The sequence below is a fragment of the Patiria miniata genome, unplaced genomic scaffold, assembly GCF_015706575.1.
Source record: "Patiria miniata isolate m_02_andy unplaced genomic scaffold, ASM1570657v1 HiC_scaffold_6, whole genome shotgun sequence".
NCBI lineage: Eukaryota > Metazoa > Echinodermata > Asteroidea > Valvatida > Asterinidae > Patiria > Patiria miniata.
In genome coordinates, this window is record NW_024037073.1 from 15,299,757 (window position 1) to 15,313,138 (window position 13,382).

Sequence of the window (13,382 nt, forward strand, 5' to 3'; positions counted from 1 at the left end):
CTCAGAGTTTGAATGCCTGCCCAGCGATGGTGATGAAAGTGACATTGATCTTTAAAGACACTGTCTTATGCCCCTGTCTATGACCATGTATCAAAGGTATACACATGTATTTGTCATCAATGATCAGCCATATTTTTCTATTAGTTGGCTAACACCACCTGTAACTACATGCACGGCAACATGTATGAGTATTTTATCAGCTTGGTCAAGATGGTAGAAATGTGAACTGTAATCATGACTTTCATGAAGGCTATTTCTTCCGTCAATTTGTATGGTCACCCAAGTTCCAGTTTTAAAGAGTTTATTTTAGGCTAATAAATGGCAATCCAATCATCTACAAATAGTTTGTCTGGCTCAAAATGTAAGAGAAAAAAAACTAAACTAGAGGTTCGCGTTTGTTGAGTTACAAACGCAGAGTGGTCGGGTTGGCATATTTTCTTGTGTTTACAGTGACTTAATCATAATTGAACTGAACATTACCCCTCCCATTACCCTGCACCCATTACCCTGTGTTTTTCAAAAAGAAAATCACACAACCTGCAGTTGAACTTGTTGCTTTACCTCGACACGACTTGTAGGCCTATCAAGAAGCGCACATCTGGTGCTGCATGGATGGCTACTCAAGCATACAACCAGTTGGGACTATTGGTAGAGTTAACGAAGCCTCTAACGTCGTTGGAGCTTATGCAACAGAATTATGCTAATCTTAAAATAAAATGGCTTCTTTTCTTTTTTTTTCTTTTTTTTTCTTTTGCATTGGCATAATTAAAATTCTGCACTAAGGTTACGACATTGGTAGAATTGACAGAGCGCCTCACATCGTTAAAGTTTATGAAACATAATTATGTTAATTTTAAGATAAAATTGCTTTTATTTTGGTTTTTTTCTTGGTCTTTTGCATGGGTATAATACAATTCTGCAATGAATTTATTACAACGGTAGACTTGACGGAGCCTCTAACGTCGTTGGAGTCTATGCAACATATGCTAATTTCATCATAAAATGGCTTTTATGGGTTTTTTTCTTTTGCATGGGCATAATAAAATTCTGCACTGATTTTACGACAGAAAAGTTTGTGGCTACACGCTGTAGAAATATTAATTTTCAGCATTCAGATATGAGAGGGAAACTGGCGAGGTGCGATTTCAATTGGTTATGGCGAAAAATATCAGAAAATGGACGAGAATATTAGAATTGAATTCATGGTCAGAATCGGAATCGGTAGACTTGAGGGAGCCTCTATGACGTGTTTGGAGCTTAATATATGCAACATTTGATTATCTCAATATCAAAAATAGAATGGCTTATGTCTTTTGCGTGCATGGGCTTCCTAAAATTCTGCACTGAGATAACGAAAAAAAGTTTGTGGCTACACTGTCGAAATATTAAATTTCTGCATAAAGGTACGAATTAAAGAATCAGAGTTGATATGCGAGTTACGCCGAAAGAAATCAGAAAAAAGACTAGAATATTAGTTTTGAATGCTTTGTGTGATTTTGTACAAATTCCTGGATCCTCCCCTGGGTTTATTCTTATAAGAGCTGTGATTTTGCAGTCCCTGGTGAACAAATAATTATGATGAAATTATGTGGTAGCAATACTATTATTGTAAGCAGTCGCTTTCTTATTTGTTCCAACAAATATAGTAAAACGTAGTAAAATGCAGTAAAATGCTTCCGCTTCCTAGTTATATTCAGTTTTTATTGCACTTCCGGTAACACCGGAAGTAAAGGTCAAGCGGTTTGATGCTTTATATGCCGTGAAACCCTTTCAATTATGAAACTTTTGGCATCAAAATACTTCATGTTGGGTTAATGATGTAATTCGGTCATCTACAAAGAGCATTTTCAGCTCTGCATTTGAGAATAATAATGCCTAGAAAAAATACTGTATTATTACATGTATACATTTGTAATTATTTCCCATCGATTTACAATCTTTGGAATTCAAGTTTTAGACAGTTTGTTTAATTTTTATAAACGACATAATTAAGTTATTTTTCAGCATCACATGGAACATTTCAGTGATACTTTGGAAAAATACTGTGTAAGCATACAACACTGAATATGACCAAAGCGTTACATGTATTTGCTGAATAATTTCCTACTTAATTAACAAAACAACAATAAACTTTAATTATGATTTTTTTTTTGCATCAAAGACTATTTAGTGACATGCAGTTCAGTCATTTACATTTATGGAAACGGTGTGGTTTGCCTTATGGATATAAAATCAGTAATGCCTAGAAAACCAGGTGGTACATGTAATAAAACATTGCACATAGATACACATGTACACAGTATGTCAAAGCATTGTTTTTGCATTATTATCGTTATTATGAAATCCCTTTGGCTATGAGCGTACAATCTTTGACAGTTATTTATCATTAAGTATTCCAAGTTGGTGACAATCTGCATTGAAATCGGAGGGGCCATTGCCGAGATCCTTAAGGGAATGTATTGTCAGAGGTCCCCAAAAGAGGATATTTTTGGTTATAACACTTCGAACGAAGATTGTGCTTAAACCTGCCACCTGATAGCTTGGCAACAGAAAGAATTGAATTCAGCACCCTCAAATTGACAAAGAATAAGCATTTTTTTGTTGCCACCAAAAATCTTGAACGGATAGGATTTGGGCCAGATAGGATTTCTGGCCCACGGTCTACATGCCTACTGCACAATGTGTGTGTTTGGGAGGGTTTTGAAATGTCCTTAAATATAAATCAAAAGTGTTAATTAGAGAGCTACGGTAGTGAACTTATTGTTGGGCATAAAAATCAGTATTTTATTATCGCTGGCATGTTCATACATTGGACAGAATAGGCTACATGGTACATGTACCAGTAAATATATCCGGTGAACATTAATGTACTGTACAGTACTACTGTGTAATGATTAGATAATATAGGATGGCCTTGAGGGGGAGAATATACCGTTCAAGCTATAACAATAGTGCACAAGTCGAAGATGAGTGCAATAATGTTATAGCTCACTTTTAATCTTAATAGTATTAGTAGCTCACTTTTTTATCTTAATAATAGTACACTAGTATGTAACTGGTTGTAGTTTCAGCTATGTGGATATTTATTTGAGAACTCAGAGAAAACTACAATATCAATATCACTGCAGCCATCAGGAGAGTTCTACTGACATACCACTGTACATACCGGTTAAAGGGAATGTACATCATTGGCTTTTGCTGTAATTTTCAGAAATGAACTATTTGAGGGGTTAGTATAATAGATCAAATATTGTTTCACTGATATGTTTGAAATTTTGTGTTCGAAAATGCTGGAAAAACCAAGACAAACAAAAATGTTCAAGTAGTCTGGTTCCCTGACTCCACTAAAGATAAAATGGATCAATTTATAGATGCCAGAAAATTGTAAGGTAAGGGAACCAGTCTAGCTGCTCTGCACCCGTTAATGAACATGTAACAAATAGCAAACACAATTTAGACTGAAAAAAAGGTAAATTTGGAGCAGTAGTTGAAAAATAGTTAGGTTTTTCCAACGGTGGTCGGCCGACCACCGTTGGAAATGTATACAAAAATACAATTTTCTTGAAAATGATTTCACACCTGATGCCATAATTTAACAGGATGCTTTAGACTGTCATTTACCAACATCCTAGTAAGGTATTTTGTAAAAACTTGGTAGTTTTATTTTTCGATGTTTGCAAATGTTGTATATTCCCTTTAATATTGCAGTCATCCGGGTACTTTAAGAAAGCATACCATATGCTGATGTACATGTATTTTTACCACTGGAAGCTAGCTTGACATAAATAATAATATCAAATTGCATATTGACTAAACATGGACTTTTGCACTTACACAAATATTAATTATAGTTTATACTGTATATACCGGTATTCAACAATTTGTAATCTTGAGTGACATTTGTAGGCTATTTTTACCCGAGTCAAGGTGTACAGGAAATGTTTCCCCTACTGGAAAGTTTTTGTAAATTTGTATGCATGTACATTGTACATGTACCAGGTATAAAAAAAAAACAATTAAATTAAAAAACTGACTAGGTCCATTCCTTTCTCATAAAATGCTTTGTACATAGTGTACATGTACGTCAGTAGGCATATGAGCACAGGAAAATTTACGAAATTCTACATTAAAGGGGATGATACAACATTTTGCTTTTGCTGCAATTTTCAGAAAAAGGAATGTGAGTATAAGTGTAGGGGCCTGCCGTATGTTTTAAGTTGCAAATATTGTAAAACTGACTTGTTTCACATTTTGGGCAGCTTGTACAGTAGATGCCGGAAAAAACAAGAAAACCAATCATGTTCTTGTACTCTGGTTCCCTGACCCCACTTAATATGAAACAGAGCAATTTATAGAATGGGGAATTGTAAGGTCAGAGAATCAGTCTAGCAGGCTTGTAGCCCTTCTCAGATGTGTAATCAATTGCAAAGAAAATGCGGAACTAAATATGAAATTACCGTAGGAGCAGTTTTTGGAAAAAAAACCCAGTTTTTCTCCAACGCTGGTTGGCCGACCAGCGTTGGAAAAATATGATTTTTCTTGAAAATGTCAGCACACAAGGAGCCACGATTTTACAGGATGCCTTAGACTGTCATTCCCTAACAATCCAGTGAGGTAGGCCCTATTTTGTGAAAATTTCATCATTTCGTTTTTTTATGTTTGCAAATGTTGTATCTTCCCTTAATTAAACGTCCTTGCATGCAATTTGGAATAAAAATAGAAGCATAGTGATTAAAAAAGTATATTGCAGGAGAACCGTACATTCTGTTTGCTTTGACATGTTTGAAGTCACTTTTGAAGTACAATAAGCCCACATCAGTTACCTAGCACGGCTATAAAGTTTAAAATTACTGTGTTTAAAGCTACAGTCCATCATTTGCGTCAATCCAAAAAGTAAACTGACATAATTTTTGATGAAAAAACATACTTGGTTGAAAGGTACAGTAAGAGGAATAAAACTCTGTGAAATTATTCTTTCTGGCATGCTGTCATTTTGAAGAAATCAACGAAAGAAGGACTTTCCAACGATGCGTCTAAAGACGCATCTTTGGAAACTTCCGTTAGGCCTAGTAGTTAATTTTTTATTCAGCAAAGCACAAAGCATTCGTCGGTTCAGTGTGCGACACCGTGTAGCTGCAATCGGCTCAGTGAGAACGTGTCTCAGATGCTGAATTCAGGCCCAATTTAAAACATGATTCAGCAACATTTGATTTGAAAACAAGATACTAGAATTATTTTTTCTCGAAATATACAGCTGAAACTTCATCAGGTTAGTTGTTCAGCACCCTTCTTTAGATTGTGAGCATGTTTGTTGCTTTAAACGAACAAAATGCACAAATTACAAATGATGGAAGGTACCTTTAATACATACATGTAAGGCTAATTGTACGATACCTGGTGTATTGTTTGTTTGCATCCTGCACTGCCTGGTACAGTATAAGGTCCCCCCCCCCCTCAAAAAAAACCCTGGCTCTCTATTCAAACATTTGTCAAGTAGGAGGTTTAATGATAAAAAATAAACACTAGGAGGTCAAAGCTCAACTACCTCTTTGCATTGGTCGTACACAATCACAGCGAACTCAAAGAGTAATTAAGCATCATGCATGCATACACCTGGCTTTCCTAAAAGACTTTTGGGCCTTTTCACGCTACCATCTTGTCTACCCTTGGTGAAATTAACACTGGTCCTCTGTGCTGTAGAAGAGTGATACCACATCTCGCAAACACATTCTTTTTATATCAGAAATATCAGAAATAAAACAACATGGTTGATGTGTTTTGTGTTTGAATTGAGTCACACCTACCGGTAGAATATGCCCCCAAACTTGCGCTGACAAAAAAAAGTGATCAGATACCGGTACATACATGTAGGCCTACTTGAAACTCCTTAAAATCACCCTCATTTAGAAACAGGGTATGGCTGGGCTCTGGTTTAAAAAAAGGGGGGGGGGGCAGAGAAGTGATTTAGAGGAGGAACTTGGTCAAATTTGGTGATCAATACTCAGGCATGCAACTGGGAAATCACAAAAAAAGAGGAAATTCAGATTTTTCCCAGACTTTGTACAGTGTTTTTCTATTTTCAATGGCACACATGGGAAGTAAAAAAAGAGGAAATCAGCTGATCCGAGGAAAGTTGCATGCCTGAATACCACAGTACCGCCCGAAAAAAAACTAAGGTATTATTTACAAAATCGTAATGGTAGGAGTAAGAAATGATCAATTAACCATGGGGTGATTTTTCGCTTTGAAAATTGGAGAAGGAATGGAGGAAGAGAATCAAAATTTGTGAGGTGATGAAATGAAGTTGTTTCTTCAGAGCTTGAGACAAAAGTGACAGCATAGCAATTTTTCCTTCCCGCCTAAAGTTTTTACCTCCAGGATGTACATAAAGAACCACCCCCACTTCTCATTTGCCCATAGCCTGGTCTTGCAATAAAGTCAGTCCTTCTGATTTGAGGCGTGCGATCACACCTAAAAAATCACACACCTAGAAAAATCACACGCCTAGAAAAATCCAAGTGTGCCTTTTTTCACACGCCTGTGATTTTCAAATCAGAAGGACTGTAAAGTTACTAGAGTGTGTCCTGCTCAAGCAGACCTACTTTTTGTGTTTCCATGGACTGTAATAAACACCCTAAACTTGAGTTATTTTGGGTCATATTGTAACAGCAATTATGTGTGTCCTGTATTTTATTTATTTATTTATTATCCACATCCAACAGCAGAACAAACCGCCAATTACAGGACTGGTTAAAAAATATTATACAATTATTAAAAAAATATATATATATATATACACAAATATGATCAAAAAGAATCATTATAAAAAATATATATTGATGTTATAAACACAAACTAAAAACAAAATATATGTATATATAGGGATGAAACGAGCACTGTGAATTATGTGATAGGAGAGGATTTCATTGGATATGCATATATAGATATATAAAATGCTAAAAAGTAATGGATAAAAAAACAAAACAAAACAAAACAAAAAAAAACAGAAGACACAACGCACATATACTTTAGACAAACACAAGACAACAACAAAACAAACAAAACAAAATAACAAAAAGAAGAGAAAAAAAGGTGAGTAAAACTAAACAACAAACGTAACTAAACAAAACAAAAACAAGACAAGACAAGGAAAACAAAGTAAAACAGAGCAAGACAGAACAAAACAAAACAAAAAACAAAAATCCAAACCAGGCAGAACAGAACAAAACTGAACAAAAGAAAACAGAACAAAAAAGTAAGATAAAAATACACTATCTAAGAAAAAACAAGATAGCAAGTGTTTTGTTACAGAAATAAAAATAATAAAAACAAATCACATGAAAGAAAATAAATTTGGAGAGAAGTGATGACGGTATAAAAATATTAAAAGGAGGGCAATTCCACACCAAAGTGGACATGACACCAAAAAATTCAAATACATGTGACTTAAACAAATTTGGCATCAAATGAAAGCTAAAAGTCTATATTTTCAAGATTTGAAGTCGGAATTTTATTTTTTATACATTTCGGTACCAAAAAATAGGATTATGTAATAATCCTGTTTTAATCCTAAAAATGTGATTAATAGTGATATGAAAGTATTCTACCAAAACACACACAAAAATATGTACTAATGCCATCAGTTTCTGTCATGAGAAAGTATTGGTCTTGAAAAACCGACTTCAACTTGTTTTTAACATTTTGCGTAATTTGTTTCGCTTCAGTGACTTCTAATATTTCAGCCTTCCAAAATGTCCTTCCGTTACCGAAAAAATACATATTTTTAATTTATTTTTTAAACTTGCAGTATGAATGCATTGAAAGTTATTGTGCAAAGCAAGTTTAGGTAGGCCTTCAATATGACATTGTAACTGACACTGCTGTACTTTTCGTTTTTTAATTACAATTAATTAAATCACATCCTTCCGTTACCAAATTGGTAACGGAAGGACGGTAACGGAAGGACAAATCGTATTTTTATCAAATGTTACGACATTTGCGCTCATGTTTGAAAAATGAAAATCACTGCAAATACATGCATGTACAATGAGCATTGAAAGGACATTCATGTGACCCACCTTCACAAAAGCGGGATAAGCAGGGCAAGGTGTTTATTACAAAGGAAGGCACAGGCATACATGTACAACATGTACAATGTACATGTACATAGGCCTATATGCCGATGTACCAGTACTTGTACATGTATGGAGTTGTTGCAGAAAATCAAATCATATAGTTGCTGCCATCAGCATTCATGGACAATAGAGAAAGATACGAATTCTGTGAAGCCATTCCAGAAGCAAATTAAGTCAAAAATGAGATGGCAGAAAGTACCGGTACTTTGGGGCACTTTCATTCAATTTACATGTGTAAGACATGTGAGGTGCAATCTTTGACAAATTATGCCCAAGTTAACATTTTCAGTTTTGATGATGTTTATAAATTATTTGTTACTACTCTAAATCATTTTAATTTGATTTCAAACATTGATTTTAGAGTTCAATTAAAAGCAACACCTAACTGAAGCCATCAGTTCTACCGGTAGATGTTTTTACCTTAAATGTACATGTAGGCTGGTCGCCCCCCCCCCCCCCCACCCTTTAGGTAAACTACTGAACCTACCGGTATTATTATTAAATGTTGTTGGTGAACATGTAACCAATATACTCAAGTGCTCAAAACCTGTGTATTTAAACTTTTAAGGATTGAGGTGATGGGTTTGAAGTCCATTTCTGTAGTTGTCTTGTGTTGGTGAATTATGTGTTTTGGGTGGTTCTCGTCTTTCTTTTGTTATCATTAATTAGCAGGCTTCTATCTTTATCTCAATAGTTTCTTGGGTATAATTATTTATGCCAGGTCTGCATATTGTTGATTTCACATTCAGTTACTCATTTCAGCAATTTGTTTCACTTGTAAATTCACATTTTGTTCATGCTATAATTGAGTAAACCTTTTGTCCTTCCGTTACCGTCCTTCCGTTACCAAATTATAATCTGCTTAAAATGTTGTAATTATATTACCGAAACACTTAAAGTCAAATGAAAGGCGGTATAGTATAGATAAAGCTTCAGGGATTCCATTTCCTACCTTTAAAATATAATTGCCCCATAAAATTCACAGAGTTTACGCAAAACGTGAGTAAGTTGGAAAACCCTTGTCCGTTTTACCGTCCTTCCGTTACCGACCTCATTAATATTCATAATTCATAAACGGGAGGCATTCATGCCCCCCAAAAGTGTGGAAAATGACAGTAGCATTATAGCAATACAATTGTGACATTTGTTTGCTGTAACTATAAACAGTGTCTGTGATACACACATTTGAAATTTTGTTTAATGAGTGAAAACGTCCTTCCGTTACCGTGGAATTGCCCAGGAGTTGCAAAAAACGGATGGTAATACATATATTTGAAGTAATCGATGACAATTCATTAAAGTGAGTTAAAAATGAAAGCAACAATGCATTAAAAAGTAAAACATTCATACATTAACCATTTGTATTTGAAAGAGCACGGGACACCTGTCTACGGAAAGAATGAAGAGACGGTGTACCGAACACATCGCATTTCCCATGGAGCCCATTGTAGGTGGTAGAGATCCTAGAAACAAATCCACGCTTTGTCACTTCAACGCGACTCCATGGGACATGGAAGATGTGTTCGTGTGCATTCCTTGTCCATCGTGCTGGAGCATGTAACTTGTATGGGTTGGCATCTGTAATATTATAACAGTTATGGAAATGTTTATATAGAAACATACAATCATTGACATCTCTTCTGTGCTTCAGGGTAGGGAGTCTATACAGGTCGCATAAATCAGGATAATCCAGGTTATTAACATCATTGTTATTGTTGAGATTCTTGTACATGAACTTAAGAAAGCGTTGTTGGACTCTTTCAATCCTGTGAGCCTGATAAGCAGATATGGAGTTAAACACTACAGTACAATACTCAAGATGGGGCCTGATAAGTGAACAATACATGGTACGCAAAACATGCTCATTCTTCAGTGAGCGGAAGTTACGCCAAACTAAACCACACATGCGATTAGCCTTTTTAATAACTGAATCAATGTGGGGAACAAAGGTCAGCCTGTTGTCGATAACAATTCCAAGATCCTTCTGCACAGGGACTCTATTAAAGGGAATATACATCATTTGCTTTTGCTGTCATTTTCAGAAATGGATGGAATTGGGGTGTTGGAAATATATAGCAAATATAGTTACACTGACTTTTTTGAGGTTTTGGGTTCAAAAATGCTATAAAAACCAAGAAAAACAATCATTTTCCTGTAGTCTGGTTCGCTGACTCCATTTAAGAAGAAACAGAGCAGTTTACATACATTGGGGAATTGTAAGGTCAGGGAACCAGTCTAGCTGGCTTGTACCCGTTCATAGGTGTGTAATCGATTGCAAACAAGTGCGATGGTCAACTGGGGCCAGTATTTGAAAAAAAAGCCAGTTTTTTCCAACGCTGATCGGCCGATCAGCGTTGGAAATTGATACGAAAATACCACTTTTCTTGAAAATGACAGTGTACCAGGTGCCATGATTTTACAGGATGCTTTTCACTGTCATTCACTAACAGTCCAGCAAGGTATTTCAAAATGATTTGGTAGTTTTATTTTTTGATGTTTGCAAATGTTGTATTTTCCCTTTAAGCATGTTATCCCCTAGAGTGTAAGTGACAATGATGGGTTTCTTTTTAAGTGACAGGGATAAAACACAACATTTATTGATGTTGAGGGATAGCTTCCAAGTTGAAGACCAAGACATGATTCTGTCTAAGTCACCCTGTAATGAGAAGGCATCCTCAGGACAACCAATCCTGCGGAAAACCTTCAAGTCATCAGCAAAAAGTAAACACTTATTGCTTAAGCGCTGAGTGATATCATTAACGAATAATGTGAATAGAATAGGCCCTAAAATAGAGCCTTGGGGAACACCAGAGGGCACGGTATTCCACTTAGAACAATGCCCGTCAACAATAACTCTATGTTTTCTTCCAGAAAGGTAGCTACGTAGCAATAGAAGAATACCTGGATGAACATTGTAGGATGAGAGTTTATACAAGAGAAAATCATGGTTGACACGATCAAAGGCCTTAGAGAAATCAATGTAGATAACATCCAACTGCTCCCTCCGTTCAACAGCATGGTAAGCCTCCTGCAATAATGATGTTAGATTGGTGGAGCAATCTCTGCCAGAGATGAAACCATGCTGCTGCTCGGAGATGGCTGGTTGAACGTGACACATGATATGCTCACTTAAGATCTTTTCAAAAACCTTGGATACCTGAGGGAGCAAGGAAATTGGTCTGTAGTTAGCAACATTGTGTTTTTTGCCAGATTTATGGATCGGAACAATATTAGCAGCTTTCCAACGAGAGGGAAAGCAACCCTCCAGGGTAGCCCTATTAAACAAATATGTTATCCCTGCACATTTGCACAACATGGGTGTATTTAAGCTTACATCACAACAAAGTCACATGGTCTGTTGTGCAACCTTTTGGTTACGTAACAAGTTTGTTTGATGATAACCTTACATCACAACAAAGTCACATGGTCTGTTGTGCAACCTTTTGGTTACATGTACGTAACAAGTTTGTTTGATGATAACCTTACAACAGGCTTATCTACCGTATTACAATGAAGTGTTTGACAGTATTTCCTGTCATTGTCAATGATACAGGTACCGTTATGTGTGGTATGTCATATTGCACCAACCCAAAACTGCAAAGTCACTGGGCAATGTTTGCCTGTAAAAGTTGCTGTTTCATCAATATTGTGCATAAATCATACTTTAATTGCTCATCAATACTTTGCACGTGAACATCTGTACATGTACCGGTACCGGTGTATACAAATACGAACTCGTTTTATCTCGAGGACAATGCTTTGTTTCCCTTTGTCCTTGTAATACTCTCCCATAAGCACACAAACTTACTACAGAGGACCATCAACAATAAGCCTTCTGCAAGTAAAGTTTGACCTTTGTTTGCAGCAAGTTGTACCCCGACTTCACCAAACTTTGTTAGCTGCAATTTAGGCAGTAGTTTAAAGGGCCTAATTTTGAAATCGGAATCCGCCTGACTGACAACATTTTAGACAATGTATTTTGGGGCAACATAGTTTGTAAGTTTACATTAAAAATATATCAACAGGGTACCGGTAGGAGACTAAACCAAAATATTTTTAAAAAAATTTCAACCTGCCAATTGATACTATATTTGGAAATGTGAGGTTTTTTGGGGTTTTTTTTATGCTTGGTCTCGGTCTCGGTAGTCTTGGTCTCGGTCTTGGTCTCGATCTTCAAAAGTCTCGGTCTCGGAAGTCTGGTCTCATTCTCGAAAGAGCTGGTCTCGGCTAACATACAAAAGACTAGTACACGATACAAAACATGACTCAGCAACTTTTGAATTAAAACTGAGATCCCAGAATATTCTTTTCTCGGAGTAAACATGTATACAGCATTCACAGAGCAGAGCTAAACTTTTTCAGGTTAGTTGTTTAAAGCACCCATCTTTTGAGCAATTAAAGTTGTTTCAAATGAAAAAAAAAATGCACGAATGATATCACGCAGAGCTTGGGTACATTCTAACGTGGCAGTCTGTGACTAGACTAGCCAGTGTTTGGTACCGAGATGTGACACAAAATGTGAACGTGAACTGTGAACTGGCAAGAAAGTCTTTCCCGCCCTTCATTAGACAGACACTATGTACGGTACATACCAGTTTGGGGTTGTTGATGACACCAGTGTTGTAACCAAACTGGAGAGAGGAACCAATCACAGCCGAGGCTGTAGCAAAGACTAGCGGCACAGTCAACGGCCTCTGAAGGCAAAACAAAAAAACAAATTTTTTAGACAAAATTTTCATCACTAAATGCAACAATTAGGACTAAACCAAGACTCGAGTGCATCATGACCTACAAATTGTAGCAGAGTTTTCGATTCACAATTTTTGGATTCATCTGGCATGATTTGTCTGGTCACCCTGACTGACACATGCACGCACACCCGCACACATACACTCTTGAATTACTATACTCCCGAGGACAATGCTTTGTGTTTCCCTTATTCCCTTAAATATAACACTCTTCCATAGACTAAGCACACAAACCTACTACAGAGGACCGTTTTGTACAAAAGACCCAATGCCCAAGGACTGAAAGGATCCTTTCTTCTCCCTTTGTGTGTCCGTCCTTGGGCATGTTGGGGGTTTTGTAGAACACATACGCCTACAGGTACAAGCAATCGTCAAAATATAGCCGTGACAGCATGACCGGACGTTCTTCTTCAAGAAGCCAGTGAAATCATCAATATTTTCCATAAAGATCGTGGTTGTTCTGTTTCAAGTCGATCATTGGCTTTGTGAAATGTGAATG

At 36.4% G+C, this 13,382-nt stretch overlaps 1 protein-coding gene across 1 annotated transcript in view; it reads right to left on the reverse strand.

Moving 5' to 3' along the window:
* Positions 1-13,382, reverse strand: part of LOC119742958 (solute carrier family 2, facilitated glucose transporter member 3-like) — a 48,554-nt gene that overhangs the window by 31,368 nt on the left and 3,804 nt on the right. Inside the window, exon 2 of the mRNA XM_038219245.1 lies at positions 12,728-12,829. Coding sequence (XP_038075173.1) covers positions 12,728-12,829 — 102 coding nt within the window. The remainder of the gene's footprint in view (positions 1-12,727; positions 12,830-13,382) is intronic.